The sequence below is a fragment of the Tenrec ecaudatus genome, chromosome 12 (genome assembly GCF_050624435.1).
Source record: "Tenrec ecaudatus isolate mTenEca1 chromosome 12, mTenEca1.hap1, whole genome shotgun sequence".
NCBI classification, from domain to species: Eukaryota; Metazoa; Chordata; class Mammalia; order Afrosoricida; family Tenrecidae; genus Tenrec; species Tenrec ecaudatus.
In genome coordinates, this window is record NC_134541.1 from 95,632,055 (window position 1) to 95,653,275 (window position 21,221).

Consider the following 21,221-nt stretch of genomic DNA (forward strand, 5'->3'; position numbering starts at 1 on the left):
TCAAGTGGAAAATAAGACAAAATAGAAACTCTCCACTCAAACACAGCACACTGATATGAAGTGAGATAGGTGGAGACCCAAAACACAAAACGGGGTATGACTACTATGAATCCACAGATAGTGATAATAACTCTGAAGTCCGATGGACTCAATTCGTACATTAAAAGAAAAAGGCTGGAAGACTGGCTCAGAAAACACAATCCATCGATCTGTTGCCTGCAAGAGACACATCTTAAGCGCACAGACAAGAATATGCTAAGAATAAAGGGTTGGCAGAAAGTTTACCAATCAAATTGTAACTCAAAAAAGGGAGGGGTGGCTATCTTAATCTCTGACAAAATGGACCTCAAGATCCAAATCATAAAAAGAGAAAAAGAGGGACACTACATAATGCTCAAAGGCTCAGTAAACTAAGAAGCACTTAGCATATTGAATATTTACGCTCCTAATAATGGCACGGTGAATTTCATCAAACAAACTATTAGAAAGATGAAAAAAGAAATCACGGACTCAGCAATCATAGTAGATGACTTTAACACTCCGCTATCAGAGAAAGACAGATCACTGGGAAAGAAACTCAGAAAAGATGCCATCGAGCTTAACAATGTAATTAGGCAACAGGGCTAATTTTTATAGAGCTTTCCATAAAACTAAACAATGTAATTAGGCCATAGAGCTAAACAATGTAAATAGGCAACAGGGCTAATTTTTATAAAGCTTTCCATCCAAATACAAAGGATTTCACATTCTTTTCAAGTCCACATGGATCTTTTTCAAGAATAGACCACATTCTGGGACACAAGTCAAGCTTGAGTAAATTCAAACACATACATAGATATTATCCAGCCATCTTTCTCAGATCACCATGCCATAAAGCTGGAGATTAATAAAAGGATGTCCAGAAAAGCAAGGGCAACCAATTGGAGGATGAGCAACGATCTCCTGTGACATGAATTGGTACAGGCCCAGATCAGAGGGGATATTAGGAAGTTTCTAGAAACTAACGAGAATGAGAACACAACGTATCCAAACTTATGGGTCACTGGGAAGGCAGTTATCAGAGGTAGCTTGATATCATTAAATGCATATATGAAAAAAGAAGAGAGGCGTGTGACAGATATGTTAACACAAAACCCCAAACAACTAGAACAGAGTCAACAGAACAACCCCTCCAATAGCAAGAGAAAATAAATAAAAATCAGGGCAGAATTAAACCAGTGGGAAGATAAGAGAAAAATGCAAAAGATAAATGCAGCTAAAAGCTGGTTCTATAAAAGAATTAAGAAAATTGACAGTCCTCTGGCAAAGCTTACCAAGGATAGAAAGGTGCAAACATCAATAGCCAGGATGAGGGATGAATCAGAGGCAATAACAACAGGCCCAAATGAGATTAAAAGGATAATCACAAAATACTATGAAGGTCTGTATTCTAATGAATTCAGAAACATGGAAGACATGGATAAATATTTGATTATCTATATTATCTCAGACTAAGATCAAGGATCCAACAAACCTATAGCGAAAGAAGAAATAGAGAGGGTCACTAAAAACCTACCAACAACAACAACAACAACAAAAAGCCCCAGGGCCAGATGGCTTCACAGCAGAATTCTACCAAGCATTCAGCGAAGAGTTGACACCAATCCTCCACAAAGTATTCCATAACATAGAAGAGGATGGCAAACTCCCAAACTCAATTTACGAAGCCAGCAGTACTTTGATACCCAAACAGGGCAAAGACCCCACTGGTATAGAGAATTACAGACCAATATCTCTAATAAACATAGATGCAACAATCTCTTAACAAAATATTGGCCAATAGAATACAACAGTATATTAAACATATCATCCACCACGACCAGGTAGGATTCATTCCAGGGAGGCAGGGATGGTTTAAAATCTGAAAATCCATCAATATTATATACCACATCGAGAAGAAAAAAGATAAAAACCATATGATAATATCCATAGATGGAGAAAAATAATTTGACAATAATCAAAACACATTCCTAATCAAGACACTCATGAAGATAGGATGGAAGGTAAGTTCCTCAAGCTGAAACAAGCTATCTATGAAAGGCCAACAGCCAACATCATAGTCAATGGAGAAAAGACCAAAAATATCCCACTGAAAAAGGGTACAAGGATGCCCCTTGTCCCCACGTCTATTCAATATCATTTTGGAGGTTCTGGCTAACAACACAAGACAGCAGAGGACATCAAAAGGATCCAAATGGGAGAGGAGGAGGTGAAACTATTGCTATTTGCAGATGACATGATCCTGTACATTGAAAACCCCAAAAGCTCCACAGCTGGAATACTTAGAGCGATAGAGGAATATGGAAGAGTGGCAGGATACAGGATCAATAAACAGAAGTCGGTAGGTTTTCTATACACATCGGACAGGACCATGGAAGAGGGAATTAAGAAAGAAGTATCCTTCACAGTAGCCAAGAACAAACTGAAATAACTAGGAATATATTTAACAAAAAATACTAAAGACCTTTACAAGGAAAACTATAAGACCCAACTACAGGAAACCAAAAGTGACCTCCACAAATGGAAGAACATCCCCTGCTCGTGTATTGGAAGACTTAACATAGTAAAGATGACAATCCTACCTAAAGCACTGTAAAAGTTCAATGCTATACCAATTCAAATACCATCAACCTTCTTTAGAGAATTGGAAAAACTGACCACCAACTTCATATGGAGAGGGAAGAAACCCAGAATTAGCAGAGAACTCCTCAAGAAGAAGGACACAGTTGGAGGACGCGTCTTACCCGATTTTAGTGCCTACTACACAGCTACAGTGGTCACAACAGTGTGGTAGTGGCACAACGACAGACACTCAGACCCGTGGAACAGAATAGAAAGCCCCAAAATAAAACCATCAGCGTACAGACAACTGATCTTTGACAAGGGTCCCAAAACCACCAAGTGGGAAGTGGATGCTTTTTTCTAACAAGTGGTGCTAGAAACCATGGATATCCACATGTAGAAAGATGAAACAAGACGTTTACCTCACCCCATGCACAAGAATACACTCAAGGTGGATCACTGACCTAGAAGTTAAACCCCAAACCATCAGGACCATCAAGGAGGAAACTGGGACTAACCTCAGAGCACTGGCCCAAGGAGCTCATAGGCTCACTGCAACAGGGAAGGGGACACACACAGGTGAGCTGGAAATTGACAAATGGGATTAATAAGAATAAAGCACCTGTGCACCTTGAAAGACTTCACCAAGAGGGTGACAAGACAACCCAGAGTGGGAGAGGATTTTTAGTCATGACACATCGGACAAAGGGATCATTACTAAAATCTACAACAACATGATGATCTACAAAAAGAGGAAAACAGTTAACCCCCTAAGGAAGCAGGCAAAAGAACTGAATAGAACTTTCACTAGGGAGGAGACCCATACGGCCAATAAGCATATGAGAAAGTGTTCCAGGTCCCTAGCCATAGAGAAATGCAAATCAAAACAACCATGAGATACCACCTAATACCTCTGAGACTACCCTAAATCAGCAAATCAGAGAGCAACAAGTGTTGGAGGGGCTGTGGTAAAGTAGGAACCCTCCTCCACTGCTGGTGGTCGTGTAGATTTGTACAACCACTGTGGAAAATAATCTGGAGATACTTAAAGAAAAAGGAAATTGATCTACCTATGACCCAGCTATCCCTCTACTGGGCATATAACTGGTGGAAGCAACAAATAAAACACGACCAGTCATCTGCACGCCAACATTTATTGTGGCACAATTCACAATTGCAAAGACTTAGAAACAACCTAAGTTTTCATCAATAAATAAGTGGATTCTTAAACTCTGGCACATACACACAAGGGAGTACTATGCAGCACTGAAAAGCACGGAAAATCACATGAAACAAATCGTTTCGTGGGAAGACCTGGAAGGAATCATGTTAAGCGAGGTAAGCCAAACTCAAAAGGACAGGTATAACATGAGTCCCCTGAGGTAAGTACAATCAGCATGCCAGGAACAGAAGCATAAACACCTATCTCGCAATAAACGGGTGGAAGCATAGATAGTTGGAGGGAGGGCAGGCCACATCTAGGGAGGTACATGAGAAGGGGAAGTGGGGCAGATGGAGGGAGAAGCAGAGTGGGGCGAAACTGAGTTGATGGCACAGGTATCAGGGCACTAACCTACCCAGGCGGAGAGTATTGGTTGTATCCCCAGAGAATTGGAACGTGCATACAGACCCAACCATGACATACCAAACCAGGAGGGCAACGTAATGCACGGAGGAATCCTCAAAGAGACTGGCCCATATGCTGGCCCTAACCAGAATTAGCCTGACCCCCACCATCGAAAGGAGTACCACAGAAACTGAAAATAGATCTTCTGGAAAGGAACTGACCTACTGCACCACACCCAGAAGGAAGCTGAAGCAAAGGGCATACATAGAAGCCTAAATACAGACATGTACATATGTAAATATATTTGTGATTATGGGGAAATAGACCTATGTGCATATATTTATAGGTTTAGTAGTAGGGTAGTAGGTGGACATTGGGCCTCCTCACGTGCATTCCCTTAATACAAGAGCACCTTGCTCAGTTAAACGGTCATTTCATGATACCCACCTTCCCAACATGATCTCTGAAGATAGATGTGTGCATAAGCAAATGTGGTGCAGAAAGCTGAGGGTGCCTGACTATCAAAAGATATAGTGTCTGGGGTCTTAAAAGCTTGAAGGCAAACAAGTGGCCATCTAGCTCAGAAGCAACAAAGTCCACCAAGAAGAAACACTCAAGGCTGTGTAAATACAAGGTGCTGAAGGGATCAGGTAGCAGACACCAAAGAACAAAACCATCATTGTGTGATCACCTTCCCCACATAAACGCTGAAGAAGAATATGTGCTTAAGTAAGTGTGATGAAGAAGGCTGATGGTGGCCAGCTATTGAGAGATATAGCATCTGGGGTCTTAAAGGCTTGAAAGTAAACAAACGGCCATCTATCCCAGAAGCAACAAAGCCCACATGGAAGAGCACACCAACATGTGTGATCATGAGGGGACCAGGTTTCAAGCACCAAAGGAGGCGGGGGGGGGGCGGGAATCATATCATCGTGAATGAGGACAACACGTGATGGGGACACAATGCCCATCTGTAGACAACTGGACATCTCTTGCAGAGAGGTAGTGGGGAGGAGATGAGTTACACAGGGTTCAGTGTAGCAACAATGTAACTTACAACCATCCTCTAGTTCTTAAACGCTTCCTTCCACCAACTATCATGATCCCAATTCTACCTTGCAAACCTGGTAAGACCAGAGGATGGACAGCGGTACAGATGGGATCTGGAAACACAGGGAATCTAGGACAGATGAACCCCTCAGGACCAGCGGTGAGAGTGGCGATACTGGGAGTGGCGATACTGGGAGTGAAGTGGGGGTAGAAAGGGGGAACTGATCCCAAGGATCTATATATAACCTCCTCTCTGGGGGATGGGCAACAGTAAAGTAGGTGAAGGGAGATGCCGGGCAGTGTAAGATAAGATAAAATAATAATTTATAAATTATTAAGGGTTCATGAGGGAGGGGGAACAGGAAGGGAGGGGGAAAAGGAAAAGGAGGAGCTGATTCCAGGAACCCAAGCGGAAAGTGAATTTTGAGAATGATGAGGCAACGAATGTCTAAGTGAGCTTTACACAAGTGATGTATGTATGGATTGTGATAAGAGTTGTATGAATCCCAATAAAATGATTTTTCTTAAAACTGAGTAGTGTCGTTCCAATTGGTCATCTCAAGAAATAGAACTTTGTTATTGTAAAAATATGTAGGTATGTAGTATTAAAACGATCGTGAAGAAATGTAGAGCACTTGCTCAGAGCTGATCATTCTTTTGAATAACTTGTAAAGTATATATACACTTTCAGGGTATGAATTATAGCAGCAGGCATACTATAAGGAAGGCTGACTAAAAAAATCACAGGGAATTTCAGCCCAAATCATCCACATATAATCTTTGTCTCACGGTGCAACTCAGCCTGGGTTGTATGTTATTGTTTCCTGTGTTGAATATAACCTTTGAAGAACAAAAGCAGCTTTGCTCCTGCTATGCACGTATGTTGTATATGTATATTTACAAGTATTTTCCAGCTCTAGGTTAAGTTTGAGAGGGGGAAAAAAATTAGTCAATTGGGCCAGAAGATAATTGCCAGACAAGACTACCACTCAAATTCCGTTCATGCTACGTCTGAAGTTCAGAAAAGCCAAAGGAGAGTAAGACGAGAAGGAATTCTCCACTGTCAGACTTTTGAAACAAAATAGAACAACCTAACTGAGAGTTGAGAATTCAGAGCAGCTACTTCCTTAAATTCCCTTGAACAGAGTTAATTTTAAGAGAGTGAGGGGAAGTGTTGGAAGAACCCTGGAAGTAAGATCAAAGTCTAAGGATTTAAAATAAAGTCTACAATGAACTCTTCTTTTTCATTACAGATGTAGCACAAAATCTTCCTGGACCTCTAGACAAAAATAAGCCCCCAATACAAATATATCAATGGGAGGACTTGGAAGAAAGAATCTTCTAAATCCACCTTTGATATACAAAAGTATCAAATTTTTCACAAAAGTGAAAAATTATAAAGATATGTCTCTGATAGAAAATGTAAAAACTGAAGTTGAAACGACACTATTTTTACCACAGAAAATATAAAAAACCACCGACACATTTCCATTAGTGATAGAAATGTTATTTAAAAGATTTTTAACCTTTTTCACAACTTGAAGAAAGTAGGGGAGTCTAGAGTATAAAGTATAAAAATACAAACATTGGTACTGGGCAGACCCAGGCTTAAATTCTTGCTCTATGATAGTGGGGCAGGAGGAAAGTCAAGGGAAATAGAGGAAAGAGCTAGGAGGCAAAGGGCATTTATAGAGGTCTAGACAAAGATATGTACATGCGAATACATATATGAGGATGGGGAAATAGATCTATGTGTCTGTATTTATAGGTTTAGTATTAAGGTGGCGGAAGGACCTTGGGCCTCTACTCAAGCACTCCCTCAATACATGAATACTTTCTTTTATTAACTTGGCACTCTATGATGCTCACCCTCCCGACACAACTGCTGAAGCCAAAGCGGGTGAACAAGTAAATGTGGTGAAGAAAGCTGATGGTGCCTGGCTATCAAAAGAGATAGTGTTTGGGGTCTTAAAGGCTTGAAGATAAACAAGTGGCCATCTAGCTCAGAAGCAACAAAGCCCACATGGAAGAACACACCAGCCTGTGTGATCGGGTGGTCCCGAAGGGATCAGTTATCAGGCATCAAAGAACAAAAAAATCATATCATTGGCTGCACACCTCCATGATACGATTGCCGAAGACAAACGGGTGCATAAGCAAATGTGGCAAAGAAAGCTGATGGTGCCTGGCTATCAAAAGAGATAGTGTCTGGGGTCTTAAAGACTTGAAGGTGAAAAAACAGCCATCTAGCTCAGAAGCAACAAAGCCCACATGGAAGAAGTACACCAGCCTGTGCGATCACGAGGTGCCAAAGGGACCAGGTATAAGACATCATCCAAAATTATATATATATATATATATATATATATACCATAGTGAATGAAGGGGGAAGTGCAGAGTGGAGACCCAAAGCCCATTTGTCGGCCACTGGAGATCCCCTCACAGAAGGGTTTAGGGGAGGAGATGGTTCAGTCAGGGTGCGATGTAGTACCGATGAAGAACACAGCTTTCCCCCAGATCCTGGATGCTTCCTCCCCCCAACTACCATGATCCGAATTCTACCTTGCAAGTCTGGATAGAGCAGAGGTTGTACACTGGTGCATATAGGAGCTGGAGGCACAGGGAATCCAGGGTGAATGATACCTTCAGAACCAGGGGTGTGAGGGGCGATACTGGGAGAGTAGAGGGTGAGTGGGTTGGAAAGGGGGAACCAATTACAAGGATCTACATGTGACCTCCTCCCTGGGGGACGGACAACAGAAAAGGGGGTGAAGGGAGACACCGGATAGGGCAAGATATGACAAAATAATAATCTATAAATTATCAAGGGCTCATGAGGGAGGGGGGAGCAGGGAGGGAGGGGAAAAAATAGGACCTGATGCAAAGGGCTTAAGTGGAGAGAAAATGCTTTGAAAATGATTAGGGCAAAGAATGTACAGATGTGCTTTATACAATTGATGTAAGTATATGTATGGATTGTGATAAGAGTTGTATGAGTCCCTAATAAAATGTTTAAAAAAGGAATCAGATGCTAATATGGATGAAATTGGTAAATAAAATGTGTATTATATATATTTTTAAATCCTTGCTCTGCACTTATTAAAAATGTGATCACACACTGCTTTAGTTTTGCTTTTTAACCTTATTACATCTGCTTTGTAAACTTATAAAGACTAAACAATACATGTATAGTGGTTACAATATGCCTGGTATACCATTAAGTAATAAAAATTATTGTCATTATGATGGTTATTACCATAATCACTTTCCAATGCTATATTGTATGCCAAAAATCTGGAATTTGGTAGAATATAAAAATTCATTGGATAAGAGATCAGTAAAACCTAATAATTTTTCCAAGTATCAGCAATATTATATTAGAAAAATAATGATAAACTTTTTTTAACATCAGAAATGTAATTACAAATTATAGAGAAAAACCTTTATAAGAAATCCAACAGAAATATGCATGAAAAACGATTAAAAAAATTGTGTAGCAGATGCAAAAGACACAATGAATAAATATACACATTTAACATGTTCCTAGACAGGGACAATTAAAAACATGTCAATTCTTAATTTGTAGATGTAATACCAATTACAATGCTAATAGGAATTTTTTTTTAAAGTAGATATCTACATCTTAGAAACCATTTTGACAGAGGACACCTGACCTCAGCTGGGCTCAGTTTTTCTAGACGTAGAAAGGAGGAGAGGACCATTCAGTTTCTACCATATAAAATTGTGTTAAGGTCACCCCAAATCAACAGATAGCCCTACCAAAAGGATAAATGAACCTTACTGAAAATTCAAGTCACGACATGGGGAGGGGAGATGTATGTTTCAGAGAAGGTGATTATATTTCTGTTGGTAGGGAAATGGGGAGAAGCAACCTTCCATGGGGGAAAAACATACTTAACAATCCTTATATATAGAACCCAAGGGGAGAATATGCCTGGCATTATATTCCTAATTGGATACTTTTTACCTCATTTCTATCTAGATTTTGGTGACCCAAACTGTGCGCTATAGACTACTGGGACTGGACTCTGTCTTTTGAAGGGGATAGCATCTTCACAGGCCACTCCACAAGGACTCAATATAGAAACCCCAGTAAGTGAACTGGGCTTTACTCTAAACTCAGCTGTATCTCTTTGACTTACGGATGAAGCTCCCGGTGTGAGAAGAAGCAGATGACAGTTATTGTAAACGTACAGAGCTGGCAGTCACTGGCCTTTGGTACAGATCTTTTGCCTTGTGGGTGCCTGGGACTACTATTTAGTTATAACTTAATGCCTTCTTTGCTTTATGGTTCTGCTGTTGTCAATAAATGTTATTGAAAATTTTACCTGATCAACAACTCCCAATGTTTGCATAAATAGTCTCCAGTCTCTTAAGAATTTAATCCATATAAGTCAATAATTCATGTATTGAGGTTCATAGCTGGCCTATATTTACATAATTTCCTTTCTTTAACAAAGTTTTGAATTCTATATCATTGTGTAAATTAATGATACTCTCAATAGAATTGCCTTATGCCCCAGAGGGATGATTGATAATGTTTTCTAACATAAATGACAATGATGTCTCTAAAGTGAACCAGAGAAATATATAAACCATAGATATATGAATGGGTTTGGGGCTCATACTCAAATCTAGCCCCAATCTAAGAACAATTAGGTCTTAGGAAATGGCCACACTTGATGCTCACCCTACAAAAGAGATCACTAAAGTATTGGATGATGTTATAGCAAAAGTGCAATGAAGAAAATTGATGGTGCTTGTCTATCAGAAAGAATAGCATCTGGGGTCTTAAATCTTGATTTCAAACAAACAGCCATCTAAGTGAGGCACCATCCAAGTCCCCATGGCAGAAGCATACCAGTCTGTGAGATCTAAGGATTATAAATAATAAAATCCAGATCTGAAGGATGGAATGGTAGTAGAGCTTAAATTCTGAACATATGGTTTGCAGAAGGCTATCAATGACAGTGGAAGTCCAAAATCTATTTGCAAGGTCCCCCCATGGATTAAGCGTCAGGTGAATCCCATCTGACTATAGCCCAGCAATATTAATAGCCTTGTTATGATACAGAGAAACTTGTAAAGTTGATTATGGCAGATAAAGTTAGGTTAAAATGTAATATTGCATCATTTTATCTTCTTTTGATCCATTTTAAAGTTGTTTGAGTTTAAAAAAAAAGTCACTGGAAATATATGTGGACTCATCGTCTGGTGAACCCTCTTGGACCACAAGTGAGGGTGTGAGTAGCCTTGTTATCCTGCAGAGTGCAGCAGAAAGTTGACTACACCATGTCAACTGATCTCCCTTTTCATCCATTTTAAATTTGTTCTAGTTTTTTAAATATTTTCTGAATTATTTTCAATGTAGGTTCCTTAGTCTCTTTAGGGTGCTTAAATAAACAAAACAAAAAAACCCCATAAAGGTAAAATCAAAACAATGGCTTTCAGGGAGATGTTAGTCCAGTTAAATATAAGGCAGAATTAAGGCTCAGAAGTTAAAGAAAATGTTTTTGGGGATTGCAAACAGATAATCTTGATAGATTTTCTCAAAGATACAAGAAGATCATGGGGGCTTACTATGAAAAAAGTTCTGAGAAAATTGACGAGTACATTGGAAATACAAAGGTAAAAAGCTGTGCTGGGAATTTTTTTCCATTATGACAGTGCACCCACACTTTCGTTAAGGGTGCCAAGGGCTGTCCTGTGAGAACTTCAAAGGAAGATTTCACCTGTTTACCCTTCTGCCCTGATATTGCTCCTTGAGACGTTAGTTCCTTAAAAAAAGAAAAGAAGAAAAGTAAAATAACACTATTTGAGTCCCTTACAGATGTCCAAGTTGCCACTCTTGATTTGGTGTCAGGAGAAAAATAAAGCTGCCTATGACTATAAAGATTTACAGCCTTGGAAACCCTAAGGAGCGGCTGTATCCTGTCCTAAAAAATGGCTCTCGGTCTTAATCGTCCAGAAGGCAGTGGATAGTGAGTAAGCTGAAGAATGCAGAATTCTTCAGGGAAAGACTTGAAGCGATGTAAATAGCATCTTCAGAAGTTCGTATACCTAGAGGTATATTGCTATTTTCATGTAATAAATGGTTGGATGATTCTTTTTGAAATCCTCTTTGGTTTATCTCATCCATTAAAAGACATAAGAACATTAACATAGCCAGGACTGAGGAAAAGGGCCAGATCTTACATGCTCTTCCCACACTTTCTTCTCTCTCTCATATGCTTCCTTTCTCTTCCGCTCCAGTTGTTCTTTCAGTACAGCTGCACGTGCATTTGCTTGGGACTAAAAATAAATGTAAAAATAAACAAAACTAGTCATAAGACAGAAGGTTTAATTTTTTCCCCAGATCTACAAAGATAATACTTTTAAGCCAAAAAAGAAGTGTATGTGAGAGTGGAGGTGGGAGAGGGTGGCAGATGTTTCCAAAATAAGATTTTGGCTCCTTCTCATAGCAGGTAGTCAATATATATTTGCTGAATGAAACTAAATACAGGTACATTCTGATGGAAAGTTTACAATAATGATTATTACTCATGGCTCCAATTTATTATTCTTCAAAGAAGTGGACAAATGGATATTTTTAAACCACTTTTTTTTTCTTTTTAAGATTACTTATGTGACATATATGTGTGGTCTCATTTAATTTCTATTTCTGAATATGTAATAGAAAATGGAACCAAAAGTATGGAATCAGGCTTCAATTTTATCTAAAATCAAAACAAAACATCCTGTTTAATTTTTGTCTCTACCTTAAGTGCTTCTATCTTTTTGCGTCTCATGTCAGCCTCTTCACTCCCTTCTTCATCTTCTTTCTACAAAATGAGTAAACAAAGCAAATTATTTAGGACAGGTAGAGCTTATTTCACTTAATAAGGGTCTATGATTTTATTGCAATACTTTTAAATTTACATTCATATTAGCCAACAAGAGATTTAAGAACATTAATATGGCCACTTTCTACTCACGACATTATTTCGGTGTGTCTTGTGATAGTTAGCCTTTGTGGCAACTTGGCTGGGCCAAGGTTCTCATGATGAGATCTAACACACCATAATTACTTCCTTGATGGTAAGTAACATAACGTAATCAGCTCTGTGAGCAGATAGCAGTTGTGGTGGGAATGCAGCCCCATGATTGGGTTACAACCTCGACACAATTGAAAGAAAGACTCCTCAGGTACGAGCCTGCTCCTTTTAAAGCAGACTATGTGGAAAACCTTGTCAGGTTTGCTGGGTCTGGAGCCTGCATCTGATTCATAGACCTCCTGCCATACTGCCTACTGCTCCCTGGTGTCATTAGCAGACTGCTGACCTCAGATTCCTTTAAATTTCACCCACAACTCTTTGGTCCTCCTGCTTCATCTTTCTGCTTCCTGGTTAATCAGCTCCTCAGCTATATAAAACAGGAAAGGCCTTCAATTCTCCATGTGATCTATGGACTTAAAATGCACTGGATTTACCCACTTCAATAAATGTGTGATCCATTTCTTGATATAAATTTCTCAATATTCATACACATATAAACAACAGTGGGTTCTCTGGAGAACCCAGCCTAACACATGTGATATTGGCACAAACATGTTTAATCTTAACATATTATTATATCATTCAAGTACTTTTTTAAAATTTGAATTTTGACTTGCCTTTTCACCACGAAGTTTGGCTCTAATCTGTTGGCGTTCATTGAAATTCTGTAGTCTTATTTGCCTTAGCCTGGCCAGATAAACCTGCAAGAAAAAAAAATTAAAAGAAAAACTATCAACGTTTTTACTGTTAAAATTTTATTTTTGCTTTAAGGAAAAGTGTTAATCTGAAAATAAGAAATAAAATTTTGAATTTTGGTTAATGAAAAATGTTAGATTAGCTTTCAAGTGTTTAATTTAGTTCAGCTTATTTCTGAAAAGAAGTAAAATATATTTAAATTTTTTGATGGAAAAAAAGAAATTTAACTGAAAAAAACCATAATATCAGTCATGATACAGTATGTCAGTCAAAATATATTAAGAGGTCCCTATAAACTGGCAAAATCCTCAAATAATTGTTAAAAATTTAAACCATGCAAGAAAAGAGGCAAAAACTCAAAAATGGCTGTGTGACGGAGGTAGAGAACATGCAGGACGCATACCTCTTCCTCTTTGTTTCTTGGCTTTCCTCCTCTTGAAGAGCTGGACCTGCCTCCATACATAGCTGCCAGGTTTTGCAGGATTCCCTGTTTATCATTTAATGTACTAAGTTTAAGAATGACTAAAGCTATCATCATCTTATCTAGGAATATCCTGGTGACATTTTATGTCTTTTGGCAGATACTGATCAGCCTTAGCACAAAAACTCTGGTAACGAACCCTAACATTTTTCTATACCAATTTAATAAATACATTCACTGATAACAGAAAGGAGTAATTAAATCCAAAATGAAATTATTTAAAACACAGACCAATTCTGTTTTTTGAGTTATGTAAATTAAAAGTTTAAAAAAAACTGCTTTGGAGGTTAGTTAAGCCTCATATAAAAAAAATTCCCCTTTAAAAACTCATTGCCTTCAGATGTATTTATTCTGACTGCCCCTGACCATGAAGGACAGAGTGCAACTGTCCCTGTAGTTTCTCAGGCTGTAGATTGAGAGGAGCAGGAGGCCACACCTCTCTCCTGGTGGATTTGATCTGATGACCTTGTGGTTCAGTCCAACACATTAGGCCCCCAGGGTTCCTAAAAATTATTTTTTCCTCTAAGTGTCAATTCACATAGAAATGTTTATTTATATACTGAATAACAAATAAAATATTTGAGTTCATTGCTTCTGAATTCAACAAATGCATTATATATTATAAGCTATAATGCAAACTGTTTGCATTCAGTTATCAAACTAAAAATGATCAAAGCCCATTACACAGGGACTCATTTTTTAACAGTTTATCTCAAACATGGAATTACCATTGATCTAATATGAATGCAAAAGCTGGGTAATGAGTAAAATAGACCCAAGAATAAATGATGTATTTGAATACGATGCTGGTAAGGAAAAATGAATATACCACTGACTGTCAGAAGTCTTGCAAGAACTTATTCTGTGGGTCAGGAAACCCAACTCCTTCGTTTCATGGACTCATCCCTGCTCCTCTGCTCTGTCTCAAGTGTTTCTGCTGTTCCTCACCACCTCAGGCAGAGATTCTGCATGTGCTTCAAGTCCTCAACTTCAGCAAGCTAGTCCATGTCATATGTATAAGTTGTTAATAAGTCTTCTTCCAATCCTAGTGCCACATTTTTTCATGTAATGCATCTTCTCTGATTAATTGCTCAGCACGTAGATTGAATAAGTAAAATCAAAAGATACAACCCTGACATATACTGTTCTTCTGTTTACACAATTCTCAAGAGATCCATGTACAAGTTCCACATAAGAACAATGAAGCATTATGGAATTCCCATTCTTTTCAAGGTTATCCATAATTTGTTATGATCCACACAGTCAAATGCCTTAGCATGGAAATACAGGGCTGTATAGGTGGCTACCCCAGTAAACATAGGGGATGATCCACGGGTGCCCCAATTATGCAGTAGGAACTGGGATGGCCCACAAACTTGATGCTCCTGCTTTTGGAGCAAACTGTCTCCTGAACTACCTGCCCGTACCCCAGTAACTGAATAGGAGTGAAATGGCCTGTTCTCAGTGCTACCTACAGTTTGAATCACTCGCTTGGGCTTCGGCTGTGAAACAAGGATTACTATTGCTACTTACAGGTGTTTGTTGGACTTCCCTTTTTCCAGGCTTTTGGCAAGAGAACGCAACCTTTTCTTTTCCTGTTTTTGTTTATGCCTATTTGTGAATTTGAGTTCTAGGCCCCTCTGACACCTAATCCAAGACATATGAAAGATAAAAAGAAAATCTAGGGAACTAAATTGTCATTTCTCAATCCTTTTAGAATTCTATTTTATTGTTTTCTGTTAAATTATTTCCAAGACATTTAGTTGTAATCAGAGGAGAGGCAGAGGGAAGACTGAATCTATATGATCTTATTCTAGAACTCAGCAGAAGTTAATTTTTTTAAATACTGCAATATCTATTCAATGATCAATGCATCAAAGTTCAGTAGGTTTACATAGACTTGTTGGGAAAACTAAAAGACAAAATGCATATAAACTGCTTATCATAAAGCCTGTCACAGTAAGATTTCAACATGTGAATGTTAGTATTACTCAGTTAACGGCTTGTCAACTTTATTGCTTAACTTATTTTATCCTGTTAACACAGCAGCTAACATATTAAATCTGTAACTGTGTTAACATTAAATGAAGGAATTAAATCTTTAACTTAACGACACTTTAAAAAATACACTTGCTATTAACATAAGTAAATACTGTATAACTTAAATGAGTTAATAAAATAATGGTACTTTTCAAGGAAAATAATACTGCTTTGGCATTTATTGTGTAATTTTGACTCATACAATTCAAGAAACAGAGACCTAAGAAAATCGTGCATATGTGTATCAGGAAACAAATAAGAATGTTCTCAACAGGGCTGCTATCAACCTAAATACCACAACAGAGGAAGGAATAATTGTGGTAATATTCACACATGGATTATTATGCAGCTATTCATAATTACAAGGAGCCCTAGTGGTGTAGTAGGTTATGCATTAGGCTACTAATTGCAAGATCAGCAGTTTGAATCCACGAACCACTCCAAAGAAGAAAGATGAGGCTGTCTCCTCTCACAAAAAATTCGTCTTGGAAACCTTCGGGAGGAGTTCAATTCTGCCCTATAGGTAGCTGTGAACCAGAACGGACTTGGACTGTAGTTGGTTTGGTTTTCTTTTATATCTAATTAGAAAGGAACATTTGCAACACTGTTGGGTGCGCATTGAACTGCTAACTATAAGGTCCACTGTTCAAACACACCAGCTGTTCTGAGGGAGAAAGATGAGGCTCTCTATCCCCATAAAGATTGACAGCCTTTGAAATCCTATGATGGGTATGAGTATGAATAGATTCAATAGCAACAGGCTTTTTTTATACCCAGTTACCAGTGGGTAACAAATTAGGCTGCTAACATCAAGGTTGGCAGTTCAAATCTATCAGACATTCCTGAGAACAGTGGTTCTCAACCTTCCTAATGCAGCGACCCTTTAATATTATTCCTTATGTTGTGGTGACCCCCAAACGTAAAATTATTTTTGTTGCTACTTCATAACTGTAATTTTGCTACTGTTAGGAATTAGGCAACCCTTGTGAAAGGGGCATGAAACCTGTAAAGGGGTCACGACCCACAGGTTGAGAACCGCTGCCTTAGGAGCCGTATGAGACTGCCTGTTCCTGTAAAGATGTAGTCTCAGAACCCCATGGGACAGAGCTCTACTCTCTCCCACAGGGTCATCAGCAGTCAGTGCCAATAGTGAATGAGCTTGGCTGCTTTGCAGATTGCTTGGGTTCCTCCCAGAGGCATCCCAGAAGAAAAGTCTGGAGGTCTTGTTCTGAAAAATCAGCCATTGAAACCCATATGAAGTACAATTCTATACGACTGCAACGACCTGAGAAATTGATTGGATGGCAATTTTACTAGCTGTACTTAACTACATGAATGAGTCATAGGAAAATAATATTGAAGGGGAAAAATTCAAAGTCCAAGCTTTATACTGTAAGAAATAACTGTATAACGCTGTTTTAAATGAGCAATATGTTGTATAGCAATATATGCATACATGGGAAAAGGAAGCAGTCTTTAAAAATCCACAGTAATCATAAATCTAAATCTCAGGATATCAGTCCCCTGTGGCAGAGGAAAAGGAAAAAGGGTTGGAGAGGGGTTGGCAAGCTATGATCTATAGGTCAAATCTAGACTACCAGCTTTTATTTTGTACAGCCTGTAAGTTTAAGACAATTTTCACAACAGAGCTTAAATTCTGAGCATCTGGCTTGCAAAACGCTATGGATGATAACGAACCATCTGCAAAGATCTCGCACATTGTAAGCTTCCGGTGAGCTCCCTCAGACCCTTGACTAGAAATGTGATAGCCTTGCCTTCAGAAAAAAGTGCACTGGAAAGTGGATTATTGCAGATAAAATTAGGTTAAATTTTAAATATATTATCATTTATTTTCCTTTTTGATCCATTTTATTTGTTCTAGTTTCTATTGGATTAAGGTTTTTGCTTCTGCTTTCTTTGGATTAAATATTTTCTGTGTTTTACTTTGCTGTTGGTTTCTTTGGTATGATTTTCTTTATATGAAAACAAGGATAGATAATCCATGGAGATAATACTTAGATGATTAGTTCCTTAGGGTTTGTGCTTGGAGCTCTGATGGCATAATGGGTTAGATGGGCTGCTAACCATAAGGTCAGCAGTTCTAAACCAGCCACTCTGAAGGAGAAAGATAAGGATTTCTACTCTTATAAAGAGTTACAGTCTTGGAAACGCACAGGGGCAGCTCTACCTTGTCCTACAGGGTCGCTATGAGTCAGAACTGACTCAATGGCAGTGGGCGTATTTCTTTTGGGACGGTTATGGCAGAGAATATTAGAGAGGAATGGGGAGCAGTGAGTAATGGATACAAGAATAAAGAAAATGTTCTAAAATTGCTTGTGGTAAGGACTGCACAACTCTAATATTTTTAAACCACTGAATTCTATGATATGTAAATTAAATGTTTATAAAGTATTTTAAAAGTTGTCACATTTTAAAATACTAGAAAAATCAAAAGAAAAATATTTAATTAATAGAAAAATCATATAAAATTTAAATTTCAGTGTACACGAAGTTTTATTAAAACATACCCAGATTATTCATTTTCACAGTTTTTATAACTGCATCTTTTCTGTAGTTGCCTTCCTATAAGTTTCTATAATTTTTCAATAATTTTCTGTCAGTTGAGTAGTTGTGACATAGAAGTACCCATGGTGACCAGGCTAATTTCAACTTATAGAGATGCTGCAGGAGAGAGTAGAAATGCTCCTCAGGGTTTCTGCGGATGTAAATCTTTAAGAGAGTACACAGTCTCATTGTTCTCCATGGGAGGGCTGGTGGGTATGAACAGCACCTCTTGCACATGGCCTGCTAAACCTAGAATATTTACTATCTGGTCTATTTTAAAGTATAAGAAAGGAATAATATTTAAAGGGCATCTGTAAAATAATCTCAAAATAAACAACTGAGCACTGAAGAACAAGTCTACTCTTAGCATACTGTATAACAAGGATAAGTAAATGAGTGTACATAGGCCAAATCTAAAACTGTTAATAAAGTTTTACTGAAACATAGATATGATGCACATCCAGTTGTTTAAAACTTTGTGACACCTCCCTGTGCCCTGTGTCCTCCCCACCACCTCCCCCAGGTTGAAACACTGTATGACCTGCTAACTCTAAAGTAGTTATTATCTAGTCCAGTGGTTCTCAACCTTCCTAATGCTGCAACCCTTTCATACAGCTCCTCGTGTAGTTGTGACACCCCTCAACCATAAAATTATTTTCATTGCTACTTCCTAACTATAATTTTGCTACAGTTATGAATCAGGCAACCCCTGTGAAAAGGTCATTTGACCCCAAATGGGTTGCAACCCACAGGTTGAGAACCACTGATCTAGTTGTTTACATAAAGTTTGCTATTTATGCAAAAAAAATCTATTTTTCACGTTTTCAAGTTTTACCTAAATAAAAGAAAATGCTAATATATGGACATTTAAAAAGAACAATCAGTATAGTAAAATAGTTAAAAGTATCACCTTAAGAGTCAGATGCACTAGACTTTCTTGCCTCCTCTAAGTACACTATGGGATCTTGGGCAAAATATTAATGAATGAGCCAGTTTCAAAGCCTGTCCATCTAGAAAAAGAATCCTCACCCAAGAGGGCTATTGTGAGAACTTGTTTTCAGTGTAGTTATTCAGTTTTTGTCAATATTGGTCAGATTTTTAAAAAGCCAACATTGGCCTGAACTCTTCCTTGTTAGAATTACTCCACCTATGTCTTCTCAAAATTTCAATTACTTAAAGAGGAAAATATACATATGAGAACTCATATAAAAGAACAAGAAATAATTTTGAATCAATATTTCTTTAAACCACAATTAAACCTAAGAACTGTTTATGTTCTAAATGTCTTTTGAGAAGTCAGGGAGTAGTTTTGATTTTGCCATAAAAACAATGTTATAATTCACAGTAGTATCTCAAGACAGTTAATAAAAATGTACTGATCAAACCACCAGTGAAATATACATCAATTGTTGAACTAATAGTGTTTTATGGCATATATTTCCACACAAAAATACTGAAAAATATTTAACAGTGTTTTTCTAATTTCTAAAACTTATAACTCAATATTAACTATAATATTGTTGCCTTTATAGGCTATTGTGATTTTGAAAAATATTGGTAGCACACATATTAGAGTTAAGATCTGGATTTATCACAATGTCTTTAAGATTGCACCTTAAGCCTTATGGGTTACAACAGAACGTTTCCACCTTGCACGTTTTTGCCATATCTAAGGCATAATCACTTGCTAGAAGAGGACATCAAGTTTGGTGAGTAGAGGACTACTGAAGACAAAAAGGAATCTTAATTGGATGGATTAGAACAATAACAGTAATGATGGACTGGAAAATGCTGGAAATCCTGAGAATGATAACATCTGGCAACAAAGTGCTCTTCTACATATAACGACCTCACAAATAGAAGGCTTGAGAGCAACTACTTACCTATCTGCATAGCATATTTAAGATTGTTCTAAGTAGATCAGTTGGCAACATTTTTAACTCTACCAGCCATTAGAACAGTTGACTATATGTATATATAAAACTCTTCACATCAAGACAACTCATTAATAACAAGCCCATATTTGCTTAAAAACTTAAATTCACTGCCATCAAATCAATTCCAACTCATAGTGGCCCTAAAGGGTGGAGTAGAACTGTCCCTGTGGATTTCTGAGACCATAACTCCTTTTTTTTTTTTTAGATAATTTTATTGGGGCTCTTACAGCTCTTAAATAAATCCATAATATCAAGAATATTTGTACATAAGTGGCTATCGTCATTTTCTAAACATTTACTTGGTATTTGAGCCCTTGGAACCAGCTCCTCTTTCTTCCCTCCTTCCCCCCACCCTCCCACCCTCATGAACACCTTGATAAATAAATTATTATTATTTTATGTCCTGGATTCCATGTGTTGAGAGCTCTTATCTGTATCAGTGTACATGCTCTGGTCTAGCTGGATTTTTAAAATAGAACTGGGGTAATGATAGTGGGAGAGAAGCATTAGAGGAATGTTGTATGTTTCATAGGTGCTATACTGCACCCTGCCTGGCTCATCCCTTCATTGTGACCTTTCTATGAGGGGATGTCCAATTGTCTTCAGATGAGCTTTGGGTCTCCACTCCGGCACACTTTGTTTTCATTGGTATGCTTATTTGTTTTGGGTCTTCTAATGCCCGATACCTGATCCTGTGCTCGTGATCGCACAGGCTGATGTGCTTCTTACATGGCCACTTGTTTAACTTCAAGCCTTCTGGACCCCAAATACTGTATCTTTTAATAGCTGGGCACCATCAGCTTTCTTCACATTTACTTATGCACCCATTTTGTCTTCAGTGAAGATATGGGAAGGTGAACATCACAGAATGCCAGGTTTTTAGAACAAAGTGTTCTTGTGTTGAGGAAGTACTTGAGTAGAAGCCCAATGTCCATCTGCTACCTTAATACTTAACATATAAATATATGTACATAGACCTATATCCCTATCATTATATATATTTATATATGTACATGCCTGTATTTATACCTCTATAAATGTCCTTTGCCTCCTAGTTGTTTCCTTTATTTCCTTTTACTTTCCTCCTGTCCCACTATCATGTTTGACCTTCATTAGGCTCTCAGTAATTTCTCTCAGCTACACTGCACTTGATCAAGCTTCACTAGTCATTCTACCCACTCCTTGCCATTGATCACTTGTTGGTCCCTTGACCCTGGGTTTGTGGTCTC

At 38.1% G+C, this 21,221-nt stretch overlaps 1 protein-coding gene across 14 annotated transcripts in view; it reads right to left on the reverse strand.

The window, feature by feature from the left end:
- NEK1 (NIMA related kinase 1) overlaps nucleotides 1-21,221 on the reverse strand; it is a 231,566-nt gene that overhangs the window by 76,183 nt on the left and 134,162 nt on the right. For 10 of the 14 annotated variants that reach the window (XM_075564253.1, XM_075564248.1, XM_075564257.1 and 7 more), the window contains 4 exons: nucleotides 13,373-13,456; nucleotides 12,891-12,974; nucleotides 11,998-12,060; nucleotides 11,435-11,530 (listed from right to left, as the gene is read on the reverse strand). In XM_075564253.1, the coding sequence (XP_075420368.1) occupies nucleotides 11,435-11,530; nucleotides 11,998-12,060; nucleotides 12,891-12,974; nucleotides 13,373-13,456 (327 nt within the window). The remainder of the gene's footprint in view (nucleotides 1-11,434; nucleotides 11,531-11,997; nucleotides 12,061-12,890; nucleotides 12,975-13,372; nucleotides 13,457-21,221) is intronic. The other 4 variants (XM_075564251.1, XM_075564252.1, XM_075564258.1 and 1 more) reach the window with 1 other exon arrangement.